The sequence below is a fragment of the Ursus arctos genome, unplaced genomic scaffold, assembly GCF_023065955.2.
Source record: "Ursus arctos isolate Adak ecotype North America unplaced genomic scaffold, UrsArc2.0 scaffold_19, whole genome shotgun sequence".
Lineage (NCBI taxonomy): Eukaryota > Metazoa > Chordata > Mammalia > Carnivora > Ursidae > Ursus > Ursus arctos.
Genome location: NW_026622863.1, coordinates 22770032 through 22786214, shown reverse-complemented (window position 1 = coordinate 22786214; position 16183 = coordinate 22770032). Strand labels below are relative to the sequence as shown.

Here is a 16183-nt window from a genome sequence, read left to right as displayed (position 1 = left end):
GAGATCAGCAGGCAGAGGGAAAGGGAGAAGTAGGCCTCCTGCTGAGCAGGGAACCCCGATGCAGGGCTCCATTGCAGGACCTTGGGATCATGACCTGAGCCCAAGGCAGACGCTTAACCAACTGAGCCACCCAGGAGCCCCTTAACTTTTTTTCTTTTTTCTTTTTTTTAATATAGAGAAAGAGAGTGAGTGTGAGCACGACCAGGATGAGGGGCTGACAGACTTCCCCGAGTGGGGACCCCCATGCTGGGCTCCATCCCAGGACTCTGAGATCATGCCCTGAGCTGCAGTCAGATACTTTTTTCCCCCTAAGATTTTAGTTATTTATTTGAGAGAGAGAATGAGAGAGAGAGCACGAGAGGGGGGAGGGTCAGTGGAAGAAGCAGATTCCCTGCTGAGCAGGGAGCTCGATGTGGGGCTTGATCCTGGGATTCCAGGATCATGACCTGAGCCGAAGGCAGTCCCTTAACCAACTGAGCTGCCCAGGTGCCCTGAAGTCAGACACTTAACCAACTGAGTCACCCAGGTGTCCCCAAAATTTGTCTTTTTGTGACTGACTTGTTTCTCTTAGTGTAATTTCTTCAGGGTTCATCCGTGTTGTAGTATATGTCAGAATTTCCTTCCTTTTTTTTTTTTTAAGTTGTATTTATTTAAGTAATCTTTACACCCAACATGGGGTTGAACTCACTACCCCAAGAGTTGCATGCTGTTCCAACTGAACTAGCCAGCCGCCCCATAATTTCTTCCTTTTTAAGGCTGAGTAATATTCCATTGTGTATATATGTCACATTCTCTTTATCCACTCATCCATTCAGCAATAGACACCTGGATTGGTTTGCTTTCACCTTCTGGCTGTTGTGAATACTGCTGCTATGAATATGAATGTGCAAATATCTGTTCAGGTCCCTGTTTTCAATTCTTTTGGGTATATACCCGGAAGTGGAATTGCTGGATCATATGGTAATTCTTTGTTAAAAATTAGGCATTTTAATGGGGCGCCTGGGTAGCGCAGTTGTTAGGCAGCTGCCTTCGGCTCAGGGTGTGATCCCGGCATTCTGGGATCGAGCCCCACATCAGGCTCCTCCGCTGGAAGCCTGCCTCTTCCTCTCCCACTCCCCCTGCTTGTGTTCCCTCTCTCGCTGGCTGTCTCTCTGTCAAATAAATCAACAAAATCTTTAAAAAAAAAAATAGGCATTTTAAAAGCATAGTGTAATTTTTAAAAGATTTTATTTATTTATTTGAGAGAGTGAGAGAGCGAGTACATGAACGGGGGGGAGGGGCAGAGGGAGAGGGAGAGAGAGAATCTCAGACAGACTCCATGATGAGCATGGAGCCTATTGCAGGGCTTGATTCATGACCCCAAGATCATGACCTGAGTGGAAATCAAGAGTGGGGTGCTTAACCGCCTGAGCCACCCAGGCACCCCAACATAATTTTAACTTTTTTTTTTTTTTAAGATTTTATTTATTTATTTGACAGAGACACAGCGAGAGAGGGAACACAAGCAGGGGGAATGGGAGAGAGAGAAGCAGGCTTCTCGCTGTGCAGGGAGCCTGACACGGCGCTTGATCCCAGGACCCTAGGATCATGACCTGAGCCGAAGGCAAAGCTCAATGACTGAGCCACTCAGGCGCCCCTAGTTTTAACTTTTTAAACTTAGAATTACCGTATTATTAACTGCCATACTCATTTCCACAGCTGCTGTACCATCAATGCACAAGGGTTCTGATCTTCATATCCTCACCAGCACTTGTTATTTTCTGTTTTTTTTTGTTTGGCCTAAAGGGTATGAAGTTGTATCTGATTGTGGTTTTGAGCTACATTTCCTTAGTGATAGTGATGCTGAACATCTTTTAATATGCTTATTAGCCATTTGTCTCTTCTTTGGAGAAATAACTGTTCAAGTACTTGCCCATTTTTAATAGGTTTTCTGTTTGGTTTGGTTTTTTGTTGAGTTGTAAGAGTTCTTTGAATATCCTGGATATTAAACCCTTATCACATATATGCTTTGCAAATATTTTTTTCCTATACCGTGGGTTGCTTTTCGCTGTGTTGATGGTGTCCTTTGAGATAGAAAAGTTTAAAATTTTGATGTAGCTTACTTTTTTCTTTTGTTGCCTGTGCTTTGGGTGTAATATCCAAGAAATCATTGCCATTTCCAATGTAAACCTTTTCTTCTATGTTTTCTTCTAAGAGTTTTACAGTTTTAGGTCTTTGTTTATTTGATCTGTTTTAAGTTAATTTTGCATATGGTGTGTGGTAAGGGCCCAACTTCATTCTTCTGCATGTGGACATCCATTTGTCCCAGCACCATTTGTTGAAAAGACTATCGTTTTCCAATTGAATGGTCTTAGCATCTTTGTCAAAATCAGTTGACCAGATATGGGGGGGTATATTTCTGTGCTCTCTGTTGTGCTACTATAGTCTATATGTCTGTCTCTATGCCAGTACCAACACTGTTTTGATTATCACAGCTTTGTGGTAAGTTTTGAAATCAGGAAGTGTGAGTCCTCCAACTTTTTTTTGTCTTTTTCAAGATTGTTTTGGCTATTCATTGTCCCTTGAGATTCCATATGGATAGCATTAAATCTGTGTATTGCACTGGGTAGTATTGGCATCATTACAATACTAAGCTTTCCAATTGTAAACACAGATGTCTTTCCATTTATTTGTGTCTTCTTTAGTTTCTTTCAGCAACATTTTAGAGTTTTTAGTGTACGAGTCTTTTGTCACCTTGGTCAAGTTTATTCCTAAATATTTTATTCCTTTTTTTTTTTTTTTTAAAGATTTATTTATCTATTTTAGAGAGGGGGTGGGGAGTGGCCGAGGGAGAGAGAATCTCAAGCTGACTGATCACAGAACCCGATGCAGCACTAGATCTTATTATCCTGAGATCACAACCTGAGCTAAAACCAAGAGTTGGATGTCTAACTGAGCCACCCAGGCACCCTGGTATTTTATTTTATTTTTTTAAAAGATTTTTATTTATTTATTTGAGAGAGACAGAGTGCATAAGCACATCAGCGAGGGGGGTCAGAGGGAGAGAGAGAAGCCGACTGACTCCCCACCAAGCAGGGAGCCTGACATGCGGCTCGATCCCAGGACCCCAGGATCATGACCTGAGCTGAAGGCAGATGCTTAACTGATTGAGTCACCCAGGCACCCCCCAGTATTTTATTCTTTATAATGCTGTTATAAATGGAATTATTTTAATTTCCTTTTTTCATTGTTCAGTGTTAGTGTATAGAAAAACAACTGCTTTTCAGGTGTTGATTTTGTATTCCTTCAACTTTGCTGAATTTGTTTATTCTAATAGCACTTTTGTGGAATCTTTAGGGTTTTCTACATATAAGATCATGTCATCTGTGGACAGAGATGGTTTTACCTATTCTTTTCCAATTTGGGTGCCTTTTATTTTTCTGGTTTAATTGCTTTGGCTAGAACTTTTCTTTTAAGATTTTATTTATTTATTTGATAGAGAGAGGGAGAGCACAAGTAGGCAGAGTGGCAGGCAGAGGGAGAGGGAGAAGCAGGCTCCCTGCTGAGCAGGGAGCTTGATGTGGGGCTTGATCCCAGGACCCTAGGATCATGACCTGAACCGAAGGCAGCCACTTAACCGACTGAGCCACCCAAGAGTCCCTGGCTAGAACTTCTAATACTCTGTTGAATAGAGTAGTAAACACAGGCACCTTTGTCTTATTCCTTTTTTTTTTTTTTTTAAGATTTTGTTTATTTGATAGAGACAGCCAGTGAGAGAGGGAACACAAGCAGGGGGAGTGGGAGAGGAAGAAGCAGGCTCCCAGTGGAGGAGCCTGATGTGGGGCTCGATCCCAGAACTCCAGGATCACGCCCTGAGCCAAAGGCAGATGCTTAACGACTGAGCCACCCAGGCGCCCCGATGTCTTATTCCTGATCTTAGGAAAAGTTTTTCAGTCTTTCACCATTGGGTATGATGTTAGCTGTGGGCTTATCATAATATGGCTTTTATTATGTTGAGACAGTGTTTTTTATTCCTACTTTGTTGAGTATGACTTAGATGTAACTTAACATACCATATAATTCCCCCACTTAAAAGTGTACAATCCAGTGCTTTTTAAGTGTATTCATGGGGTCCTTGTAGCTTTTTTACCCTCTGCTTATCTCAGACTGGTTGGATAATAGTTTTCAAGTGCATGAAGATTTGCTGGAAGGGAGGAAGGTGTGTGTTTTTGTAATTTTAGAACATCATACTTTTGGAAAAAGTTGGGACTCATTTCTTTTGAACACTGACTCAACTCCAACTTCATATGAATATGCAACTTAGGTTCCTTTGGGGTTGCTCCCTGTGTCATTGACACCTGCAGGTGTCATGGCACCCAAGTTTGGGATTGGATCTCCTCTGGGTACTCTACCCTTAGCTCATCCACTTGGGTTCACAACTTGACCCTAGGATTTATGTAAAGACTCCCAGGCCATCCACTGGTAAACACTGTCCCACTATGGGGCAGAGAGTTTATAAGAATGTGTTGAGGGCTAGCTGCTGGAGGTGGAAAAGGCTTCCCCAGTGCAGAAGCTAAGCAACTTGTGTTTGAGTGCATGTGCCTTAGTAGTTCCTCATTCCCATGAAAATTTATGGAATTAGACCCCTGTTGCTGATGGCCAAGCTCCTTGAGCTTCCCTATTTTCATTAACCTTAAGTGGTTAAGGGTCATCCAGGAAACATGCGCTCTAAACACAAACCCTCATCTTAGTGTCAGGAAACCGCCAGGGATGAGATCACATGTGGTATGGGGCAGAGACTCAGGCCCCTCCAAACAGGGCAGGATGAGTGGGCTGACATCCAAGTCAGGGAAACCCCTGGCTGTGTTGTACATGATTATGTTGATTGATGACTGCAGAGCAGTTGAGATTGTTTGCTGCTTGGTCAGCTGAGGCATTAAGAGAATGGAGACCAGCTTTTGGCAGCCTCTACCATGTGAAGTAAGGAAGCTGATTATTTGGGCTGCTGTTTTTCTGGTAAAAAGTACACGTTTTAATCTAATGGGAATCCTGCCAGCAGGCTTACACTCCTTCTGCCCCTGATGCTTCTTCAAGGTCCATTTTTGGCAGGAGGTCTCAGGCAGTTTGAGGGTCTCAGTCCTTTGAGCCTTCCAAGTCCCTCTTTGAAGTGCTATTCCTTTCCCTTCTCTCCTCTTTCCCCTAACTCCTGCAGGCCAAGTTGTCAGGGTCATGTGTTGGTCACTGTCTTCCTGGTTCCTGCCAGCATTATGGCGTAGCTGGTTTCAGAGGAAGATGTGTGGGTCAGAGCCTTCCTTCCCTGCCTGATTTGGATGGTAGAGGCTGCTCCCCCCAAAACACAGTAGCACAGCCAGCTAGAGAAGGGCAAAGGGGCATTTACTGTAGATGAAGGACTTGGAGAGGCAGGAGCACCATGTGTGGGAACTCAGGTAGTGTTAGGAAGCATGTACGTAGCTGCATGGAGCACGTCGGGGGGGGAAAAGAAAGAAGTAATCCAAGATGGGGAAACGTATGTGGAAGTGTTCCTTGTAGAATCATTTACAACAGGGAATAATTGGAATGTAAATATGTAGCCACTTGGAAATGGTCAAAAGAAGGCAATCCTATGTAATTGCTTTAAAAAACATTTTTGTGTGGAGGTGCCTGGGTGGCTCATTCGGTTAAGCGTGTCTGCCTTCAGCTCAGGTGATGATCCCAGGGTCCAGGGATCAAGTCCTGTATCTGGCTCCCTGCTCTGCTGGGAGTCGGCTTCTCCCTCTCCCTCTCCCCCTCCCCCGGTTGTGCTCTCTCTTTCTTGTCAAGTAAATAAATAAAAGCTTTAAAAAAATTTTTAAATGTGTATGGTAAAATATACGTACCATAAAATTGACCATTTTCTTTTTTTTTTTTTTTTAAGATTTTATTTATTTATTTGACAGAGAGAGAGAGACAGCCAGCAAGAGAGGGAACACAAGCAGGGGGAGTGGGAGAGGAAGAAGCAGGCTCCCAGGTGAGGAGCCTGATGTGGGTCTCAATCCCAGGACTCTGGGATCACGCCCTGAGCCGAAGGCAGACGCCTAACGACTGAGCCACCCAGGCGCCCCAAAATTGACCATTTTCACCATCTTGAAGTATAAGTTCAGTGGCCTTAAGTATATTTAATTGTTATACAACCATAAAGTTATACCGCAGCTCTCTTGGTTGGTGTTTTTAGTATTCTGAGCTTTCAACTACCTTTTGGCACTCATAGGTGGTTAGTATCAGGCATCATGTGTGGGTTTCTCCTGTTTTACTCTTAGAAGGTGATGACCTATTTCTCTCATTTCAGTTCTTGGGGAAATACCTCACTATTTCTTTGCATACTACAAACAGACTAAAAACCCTGTTCATTTCCTTTTCTGGCCTGCATGCTTATGAATGCCACTGAGACATCTTTGACAGAGTTGCGCAGCATGGGCCCCACTTTGCTGTGGATGGCTTAGTCGTTTAGGTACCTGGGTGGGAGGAGTAGGGCAGAGAGTCTTAGGGTCCTAAAGACACCCTGCCTCAACACTGGATGATCAGGGAGGCCAGTGGTGAATGTATGGGGCAAGGGTAATGAGTTTGGAGATACTCGGAGAAGCCCTGTGTGAGGGGTCTTGATAATTCTGTGCAGATCTAGCCTGTCTGTACTTTTTCCACTTGGTCCTTGCTGAAGAGTGGCTTGTCCCTTTGGCCTTGATCTTGAGTTGTTCTGCCAAGCACTACCTAGGATTCAACTACATACTTCAGGCACTTCTTGAGGATAGATTCCGCTGCCTTAGCTGGAGCCAGAAACCAAGGGACTGGAAGCAGTGATTTCAGGAAACTTTCATCTGAAACTGAAGTTCCTGGTTACAGACACTACCTCTTGTTTCTCCAGCTACTTAAGGCTTTGAGATGATTTTCATTAGAAAATCAAAATGTGAAGGCTCTCCAAGAATCACTAGTGTGTTAAGAATCTCTATATTCATTTCTTTTCCTGTTTTCCTTTTCCCAAGAAATATTTTAGAAAGGAGGTGCATAATCATTTGCTAACCACAATTTTTTTGTGTGTGATTTCTTGAAGGTACATGGGAATAGGACTCTCAGCTCAAGGCGTCAACATGAACAGACTTCCTGGTGAGTCACTGGTTAAGAGAATATTTGTTCTGCTCTTCTGATCCATTCTATGACAAGAATCATGGCGGCAGCCAAGAGGCTGGAGAGAATTTTGCTGACTACCTTACCTAAAGCCAGGACATTGGGTGGAAGATCTTAAAATGTGGCCTTGGCTGGGATGGCATGGGCTTCCATTCCAAAAAATTAATTGGAATGTGAACTGTTTGCAGTCAAAACCAACCCGAGTTTGCTCCTGGTGGGGATATGCCTTAGTAGCCCTTACTCCCATTGGCCTTTGATCAGCCTGGGACTCTGGCATATATTGAGCAGAAGGCTGCTGCCAACTCTTGCTTCTTTGTTACTTGACCATTATTAATAATCAGAATCTTTAAGTGGCCTCCCACTTGGAACATGGTTGAGGCAATTTTTTAATAAATAGGAGGTGTGCGAGACTTGGGTTGGCAGTCAGCAACCTCAGATTTGTGAAATGCTCTGGGCCCTGCAGATCGTCCTCTGCTACTACCCAGGCACCCTTTCAGCCGCTTTCTGCCCAGTGGCTCATGCCCAATCTTGGGCTGTGTACAGTTGAAGGGATAAAAACCTCCAGGAGAAGCTGATGGGTTCCAGAAGATGGTCCTAAGTCCCTTTGTTCCTTCAATGGCCTAAGTGACATCGTGCAAGCTGCCCTGGCACTGTCATGAAGGCAGGCAACGTCCCTGTGTTTTTGCCCTGGCTCCTCTACTTTTTGTGCCTCAGACCCGTAACAGGCTTTTTCCAAAGGGAGAGCAGCACTTAAACGTTGCATCTTTTCCGTCTATGCTTAATATCAGTCACAGATTTTTTTTTCCTAATTGACTAATTTCAAGTACTTGAAATCTAGACTTGCTCAGGGTTCAACTAATTGTCAGGAGTCTGAAATTTTTCGGCTTTGGTCTGACTGAAAACTGGCTTTTAGTTATTAATCAGGATGTGTGTGGCTTGTTTGGCCTCTTTGTGTAGCGTGTGGCTGTGATCTTTTTTTTTTTTTTAAGATTTTATTTATTTATTTATTCATTTATTTATTTATTTGAGAGAGAGAGAATATGCCCACAAGCAGGGAGAAGGGACAGAGGGGGAAGAAGAGGGACAAAGGGCTCGATTTCAAAACCCTGAGATCATGACCTGACCTGAAATCAAGAGTCGGCAACTTAACGAACTGAGCCACCCGGGTGCCCCTTAATCTTTTTCTTACTCCAAATGTGCTCTTGGAAATTTTGCACAGCTTTGGTGGCAGGGAAAAGAGACTTATTATATAGAAGTAACTAGTATAATCTGTTATTAACTGTTGCTTCAAGCAACCCTGAACATTGGTTAAATGAATTTTTGTTAATCCACAGAAAAGAATACTATGCAGCCATTAAGAGAATGAGGAGGTTTTTTAGGTACTGATTTGGAGTTATCTCTAGAATGTATTGTTACATAGAAAATATAAGGCATAGAACAGTGTATATAATACGCTACCAAATGTGTAAAAATGTAAAAGGCAAAATGAGCATATCTGTACCTGCTTGTACGCGCATTGAATATTTTTGGAAAACTACAGAAAAACTTGTAGTATCAGCTATTCCTTGGGAAAGGACAGGGTGGCTAGGAATAGGACTAGGAAGGAAATCTTTCAAAGTTTTCACATTTTCTTTCTTGTGAATATATTACTTGTTTAAAAAGTATAAATCGATTTAAAACAAAATAAACAAAAGCAAATGTCTTTGTATCAAGGAGTCCTCCTCACATCTGTCTTTCAGGTGGATTTGGAAATAGCCTTTTACCATGTGCTAGGCTTGGTATTCTAAGTTCCACATGCTCATCCTTCTTTAGTAAGAACCGTTTTTTGCATGGCTCATTTGGTTTGAGATCCGTGGAGTGGAGCAGATGAGGTGGGAGGGGGAGGTTCAAGGTCTACCTGGGCTGACCTGAATCTCTTTGAGATGGAGCCATGTGGAACTGGCCAGATCTGTTTGCCTCCTTCATAAGATGGGGTTTTTGACCCCTTTTGGGCCAGTTGGAGGCCAGCTACTGGTCATGTGCTTTGATGTTGTGAATGTAACATTGTAGGGAAGTCCATTTAGGGTCCTTGTGCAGTCAGACCCTGTCCAGGCCCAGGGTGTGGGCCCATAGGAGATGGGGCTCGGAGACAGTGGATGAGGTAACGTATCAGGAGAGTTGGCATCTTTTTATTTTTACATCCTGAGTGGTACGTCTCTTGTTTGGCAGGAGAAAGGGACCTCTGTGGGTATTATGCCTGTTTTCATTTCACTCTGCCTGCCAGCTCTGAGGGCTTTCCTTCCTGCCATATCTGATAATCTCCCTGATTATTCTTTAAGGTAGAAAGTAGGAATCAGATTGCAGCTGGATAGGGATTCTCCCTAGGAAGGTTGGATGCCTCTGGCTTTCCCAGGATACGGGGCTGGGCTGAATGGCTGGGAAGACCTAGCACAGGACAGATGTAGGGGTCAAGGGGAGCCATTCCTCTTAGGAATGATGATGGGCCTGTTACTGTTCATCCTACATCCCAATGCTAGATTTGGAAGATCAGAATCTTCCCCTTTGGCACTTTCCATTTCCTGGGGTTGCTTTTTTTGGTGTGTGTGTGTGTGTGTGTGTGTGTGTTTTGGGGGGTGTTAATGAGCATACATCCTCCAAAACTGAAAGTATCATTCATAAACAGTTGGACCTAAAGCTACTAGCACGTATTCCACTGGGGACATGAGATGGAAGATGACAGCAGCTAAAGCCTTCCTGGCTGTTGCTTCTGATTTCCAAGAGACCCTTGGTTGTGATGAAGGCTATTGGGACTGTTTGATATAGGGTTGGTGGGAGGTGAGTGATGATGGTCTAGGCTGGGTCTAGAATTTGAGACTTTGGTGTTAACTTCAGATGAGGTGTTTGAGCGTTGATGTATCTTCTTGATACTGTTGTGTTTGATGGAGAGTGGTGGTTGGGGTGGTTACTATGGCTTCACAGGGTGTTTCAACCTGGTGTTGAGAGACATACAGGAGCTTGCCAGGTGGGTCTGGGTAGTGGTGTAGTAAGGCCGGTGAGTAAATCTATAAGTTGTCTAGTTTGATGGGATAGCTTCCTGGGGACAGTCAGGATGACCCAGTTGAAGGAAGAGTCTTATGTTCCATGTCAAGGGTGCTGGCCTTATTTATTTAAGCAGTGAATTGCAGGAGTGTTTTGAACATAGGCAAAATGTGATCAGATTTGCTAATAAGTAAATAGTTCAAGAGTGAACTAGTGTAGAGGAGGCCTTCCAGAGGGGTGGAGGCTAAGCTGGGCTGCCTGGGCAGTAAGAATTGTAAGAGCTTAGGTGTGTGATGGAACTTCAGGAGGTGGTAGATTTTGGTTAAAAAAAGGACTCCCTTTCCTTATTCTGAATATTTAACTGGAAGGATTTAATCATAAGTGGACAGTTATATTTATAAATGACTTATGGGTGTGTATTGAGATAATTCAGTGTATCTTGTTTAGTTGAGAAGAATCCTACTAGGTCATTGGGAGGGGTTCCTTATTTTCATGGCTGTATATGTAGATTACTTTTGATTTGTAAGTTTAGAAAAATTTATCAGCGAATCTATCAGAGCCAGTTGGTCTTATGGGGAGGACATTTTTTGAAGACTTTCCCTTTCTCTCTTGTTAGCTTGTCCAAGTAACTTCTTTCTTGTGGCATCACTTTCAGTATATTCTGCTTTGGCCGTCTGATTCTCTTACAGGAAAATGGCTATGATTCGTATTATCAAAACCTATAAAAGGGGGTTCTGGCTGGCTCAGTTAGTAGAGCACATGACTCGATCTTGGGTCATGAGTTCAAGCCTCATGTGTGGTGTAGAGATTACTTAAATAAATAAAACTTCTTTAAAGATTTGTTTGTTTATTTGAGAGAGAGAGAGAGTGCATGCAGGGGGAGGGGCAGAAGAAGAGGGAGTGGGAGAGAATCTTAAACAGACTCTCTGCTGAGCAGACCATAAGATTACCCCTTTAAAGTGTGCATTTCAGTGGTTTTAGTGTAGTCACAGAGTTGTGCTACCATCACCTCTGTCTAGTTCTAGAACATTTTCATCACCACAAAGAGAAACCCCATACCCATTAGCAGTCATTCCCTGATTCTCCTTCCCTGTAGCCCCTGAAAATCACTAATCTACTTTCTGTCTCCATGGATTTTCTTATTTTGGACATTTCATATCAGTGGAGTCATATAACAGGTGGCCTTTTGTGTATGGGTTCTTTCACTTAGCATAATGTTCTTGAGGTTCATCTAAGTTGTAGTGTGTATCAGAACTTCATTCCTTCTTATGGTCAAATAATATTCTGTTATATGGATATATCACATTTTGCTTATCCATGTGTCTGTTGGTGAATATTTGGATTGTTTCTACTTTTTGGCTGTTACGATTTATGCTATAAACACTTGTGTACAAGTGAATGTATGTTTAATTTCATTTGATTGTATACCTAGGAGTGGAATTGCTGGGTCATGTGATAACAACTTTTATTTAGGGTTTTGATCCATTTAATTTTTATTTATGGTGTGAGGTAGGATTCAACTTCATTCATTTGCATGTGGCTATCCAAATTTCCTAGCATCAGTTGTTGAAAAGACTGTTCTTTCCTTACTGAATGATCTTGGTACCTTTGTTGAAAATCATTTCAGCCAGAAATGTATGGATTTTTTTTCTGGATTCTCAGTTCTATTCCATTGATTTGTATATTTCTCCTTGCCTATACCATACTGTCTTGATTACTGTTGCTTTGTAGTAAGTTTTGAAATCAGGAAGTGCGAGTCCTTCAACTTTTTTCTTCTGTTTCAGGATTTTTCTGACTCTCCTGGTTTCCTTGCAATTCCGTATGAATTTTAGAATCAGCTTGTTAATTACTATAAAGAAATCAGCTGGGATTTTGATTGGATTGCACTGAATCTATAGATCAGTTTGGGAAGTATTGCCATCCTAATAATGTTAAATCTTCCAATCCATGAATGTGAAACATTTTTCCATTTGTTTAGATCTTTTATTTCCTTCAAAAATATTATCTGATTTTCAGATCATAAATTTTACATTTCTTTTGCTAAATTTATTCCTAAGTGTTTTATTCTTTTTGATATTACTGTGAATGAAATTGTTTTATTAATTTCATTTTTAGGTTGTTCATTGCAAGTGTATAAAAGATAATTGATTTTTGTATATTGATCTTGTGTTATAACCTTTTTGTATGAGCTAGATTCAGTTTGCTTATTTTGTTGAGGATTTTTCCTTCTACTTTTATTTCCTTTGCCCGTCTTTCCTTTGGTTTGTTTATTCCCCCCCCCCCCCCCCCCCCCGGTACTCTTAAGTATAGGTTTGTCATTGTATTTTAATTTTCTCGCTAATAAAGATAGATGTTTATTGTTAGATATTTTTTCTAAGTACTACTTTACTTCTCGCAGATTTTTTTTTAAAGATTTTATTTATTTATTTATTTGAGAGAAAGATAGCAAGAGAGCAAGCAAAGATAGCAAGCGGTCCGAGGGGCAGAGGGAGAGGGAGAAGCAGACTCCCCGCTGAGCAGGGAGCCCTATGCTGCTGGATCCCAGGGCGTTGGGATCATGACCTGAGCCAAAGGCAGACACTTAAGCCACTGAGCCATCCATGCACCCCTCACAATTTTTTTTTAAATTAACTTATTTGAGAGAGAGAAGGGGGGGAGGGGCAGAGGGAGAGAGAGTCTTAAGCAGACCCCACACTGAGCTTGGAGCCTAACGTGAAGCTCAGTCTCACAACCCTGAGATCATGACCTGAGCTGAAACCGAGAGATGGGCAATTAACCTACTACACCACCTAAGCACGCCCTCTTCTTACAAATTTGATATGCTGTTTTAGTTTGAGCTTTTCATTTTAAGATAGTTATTACATTCTTTATTCTTGATTTTCTTCCTAACCCAGGTTGTATTTAAGACAGTAGAGTGCTCTGTAATTTTCACATAATTGGGCACTATTTAATTATTTGTTTAATTGGCTGAGCCTGACCTCATTCCATCATGAGCAGGAATATGATGTGGTCTACCTTTTAAAAATTTTGCTTAATGCTGATTTATACTCCACATCAGGTTTTGTGAAATATGCAGGTACAGAGTTTGTTCCCAATCTACCATGGAGTTTTCTATATACTTGGTTTTTCTTATTCATTTATATATCAGTCTGTTTCATGAATTTGCTACCAGAGGGTAAAAGAAATTTTGAAAATAATGTCACCTGCAGCCTTGTGCCTAAGGGCTGAAAGCTTCAGGTTGGAGGGTTTAAGCAGCTGTGGGCCTGATGGTTGGTGCTGGGTCAGGGAGACAGTGCGAAAGATGTTACAGGGAGCCACTGAGGGATTTAGGCAGGAGTGTGATCTGCCCAGATTGGAGGGGGCAGGGGCAGAAGCAGGTGCAAGGAGGCCAGTTAGGAGACTGTCTTAGTGGCCCAGAAGAGCATGGTGGAATCTTGGACTAGAGAGATGGGGAGGAGGACAGGCCCTGTGGGTATAATTCATCTGGCTTGGTGTCTTCTGAGTAGTGGGTGAACAGACTGCAAACTACTAGTGTTGTGCTTTCAGGATTTTGCTGATAATTTGTTTCAAGAATTCTTTTGTTAATAAAATGGCCTGGTGATAGCCATTTTAGATGCCGAGTCTCCCTATCATTCAGAGCAAGTAGAAGAGTGCAAATTGAGCAGCCCTTGTCTGAGTCAGTTTAAGAAAAAGGTAACTTAGGAAGTCCAGCCTTGGCCTACCCAGGTGCTGCTGTCAAGAAGTACCTGGTCCTTGGCTCTTAGTTCTGCCTTTCATGAGTCCTTGGAAGAGAAGCTTATGAGGAAGGAGAGGCCCAAGTGTAGAACTGAAGCCCCTTTTCTTACAGTTCCTGATTAGGGTGAGTAAAACCAATAAGAACAGATGATGAACTTGAGAGAGAGCCTCCTCCCCTTTCTCTCTGAAGTAAGTACTTCTTGACTGTAGGAGATAACCTCTGTCTTACACACACACACACACACACACACACACACACACACACACACTCCCTCTCTCTCTCTCTCTCTCTCTCCCTCCCTCCCTCCCTCCCTCCCTCCCTCTCCCTCCGTCCCCCTGCCTTCCTTTCTCCTCTGCCCTGGGCTGCTTGTTTCTCTGGCTGCTTGCATCTTGTTCCTGATTAGAACCTAGAGTAGCTGAGTGAAGTAGGTGTGGGGGTGGTAGAGGCAGTTCTCTCTTTCTTTGAGGGGCCCAAATACTCTGTAGCCTATGAATGGTTGACTATACTTTACCAAGGCCTGAAAGTGCAGTTGAAGGGCAGCTGGTGAGCCATCCAGGCAATTACACAACTCACTTCTCTGTCTCTCCTCTGTCTTTGAGCAGGTCACACCTCCAGAAACCTCAGTGCTTTGTTTAAGGTCTAGCACACAGTGAACCTGCTTGTTCCAAACTAAGTTTATCTGACTGCAAAACCCAGAGCCTCTTGCTTTCCTTGTGTCCCCTGACAGTCGCCGTTCACCCTAGCTCCCAGGTGGCACTCTTCAGAGTAATCCTTGCTCTGTCCCTTTCCTCATCCCATAGTTCTGCCATTCCCCAAGTGTGTCTTTAATCTGTCCCCCTTCTCTATCCTTACTGTCGTTGCCTCCCCATTGGGCTCTTTCCTTGGCCTCCTGATTCATCTCTCTACCTCAAGCCTCTGTTCTCCGCTTCCAGTCCCTTGCCCATTTTGTGCTTCTGACCTCTCTGCCAGGGACGCAGACCTGTGAGTATCTTCTGCCCCCTCTGCCCTCCACACAGGCTGCACACCAGCATGTTTGTGAGGCCCCAGGTACGCTGCAGACATTCCCTGCTCTGCCCCTTGATAGATGCCCTTCTTGTTGTGGGGGTATCCTTCCTGCTTGTGTCCCCCTGTGCAATGCTGCCTGACCTTTTTAGCCCTGACTACATTTCTGTGATGACACTTACCTCCCTGCCTCGTGTGACTCCTTCATATTTACCCAACAATATCCTCCCTGGGACTTGGACCACATCTTTTTATCACCACTCTCCCAGAGTGAGCACAAATGCACTTGGGCCATTCCTGCATCTTGCCTCAGCGCCATGGCTTCAGTAAGCCAAGTGTGGTTCTGGAACCAGTCTTAAGTCAGGTCTGTGCTGGCCTGCAGCCTGCCTTTGGCTGGGAGAAGCCTTTATTTGGAGCTTAGCTTCCCTAGTCTGCCCTAACTTTTGTGGCACTGATGGTGCATGGGGGCTCTGCTACCACCTTCTACCTATAAGAGGAGTGACTGTCCCCCCTTCTCTCTATGTTAGGGCTCAGTGTCGTTGAATCAGCTATGGGCTCACATTAGTCATGTGAGGAAACAGGTCTTTAGGGTTGTGGTCAGCTTGTGGCACAGTATGTAGCTCAGTGTTTACGAGCATGGACTCTGGAGCCACATCATCTGCATTTGCATCCTGGCCGCTGTGTTACCTGAGGTAAGTTACTTAACTGCTCTGTGCCTCTCTTTTCCCCATCTGTACAATGGAAACAATACTAGTTTGTAACTCACATATGGAATGGTCATGAGAATTTAGCGAGTTCCTGTAAAGTGCTTAGGATAGTGCCTGATAAAAAAAAAAAAGGGTACATATATGTTAGCTTTTGTTATAATGGAGAAAAAATATTTTTTTCCTAACTGAGGAAGGAAGTACCTATACATTTCCAAATTCTTAAGTAAATAAGTAAGTAAGTAAATAAATAAATAAACAAATAAATACAATTCTTTTATGAGTGTTTGTATATCAAAGTGGAGTTAGGTATAATCGAAGCTACATTTTCTTTCCAGTGCCTGTGTTTTCTGTATTTGAGTAGCCATGTTAGTACATGTTAACTGGAGTTGAATTATGGAGGATGAAGATGGCATAGCAAACAAAGTCAGGATGTTGATGTTTTAAGTGTTTTCTTGTAGATTTTCCTGTATGGCTCAGCAAGGACGTCTTTGCCTCTAGGGATGTCAGGAGTAGGGGGTAGCTACTCTCGGGGTCTCACTTGGTCCTGGGAGCAGACGATAACAGAGAATACCTTTGGTATGAG

The 16183-nt window shown here is 43.0% G+C and overlaps 1 protein-coding gene across 1 annotated transcript in view; it reads left to right on the top strand.

The window, feature by feature from the left end:
- The window catches only part of RANBP10 (RAN binding protein 10), a 66046-nt gene that overhangs the window by 17612 nt on the left and 32251 nt on the right, over positions 1–16183 (top strand). The window contains exon 3 of the mRNA XM_026495035.4: positions 7064–7116. Within this exon, the coding sequence (XP_026350820.1) occupies positions 7064–7116 (53 nt within the window). The remainder of the gene's footprint in view (positions 1–7063; positions 7117–16183) is intronic.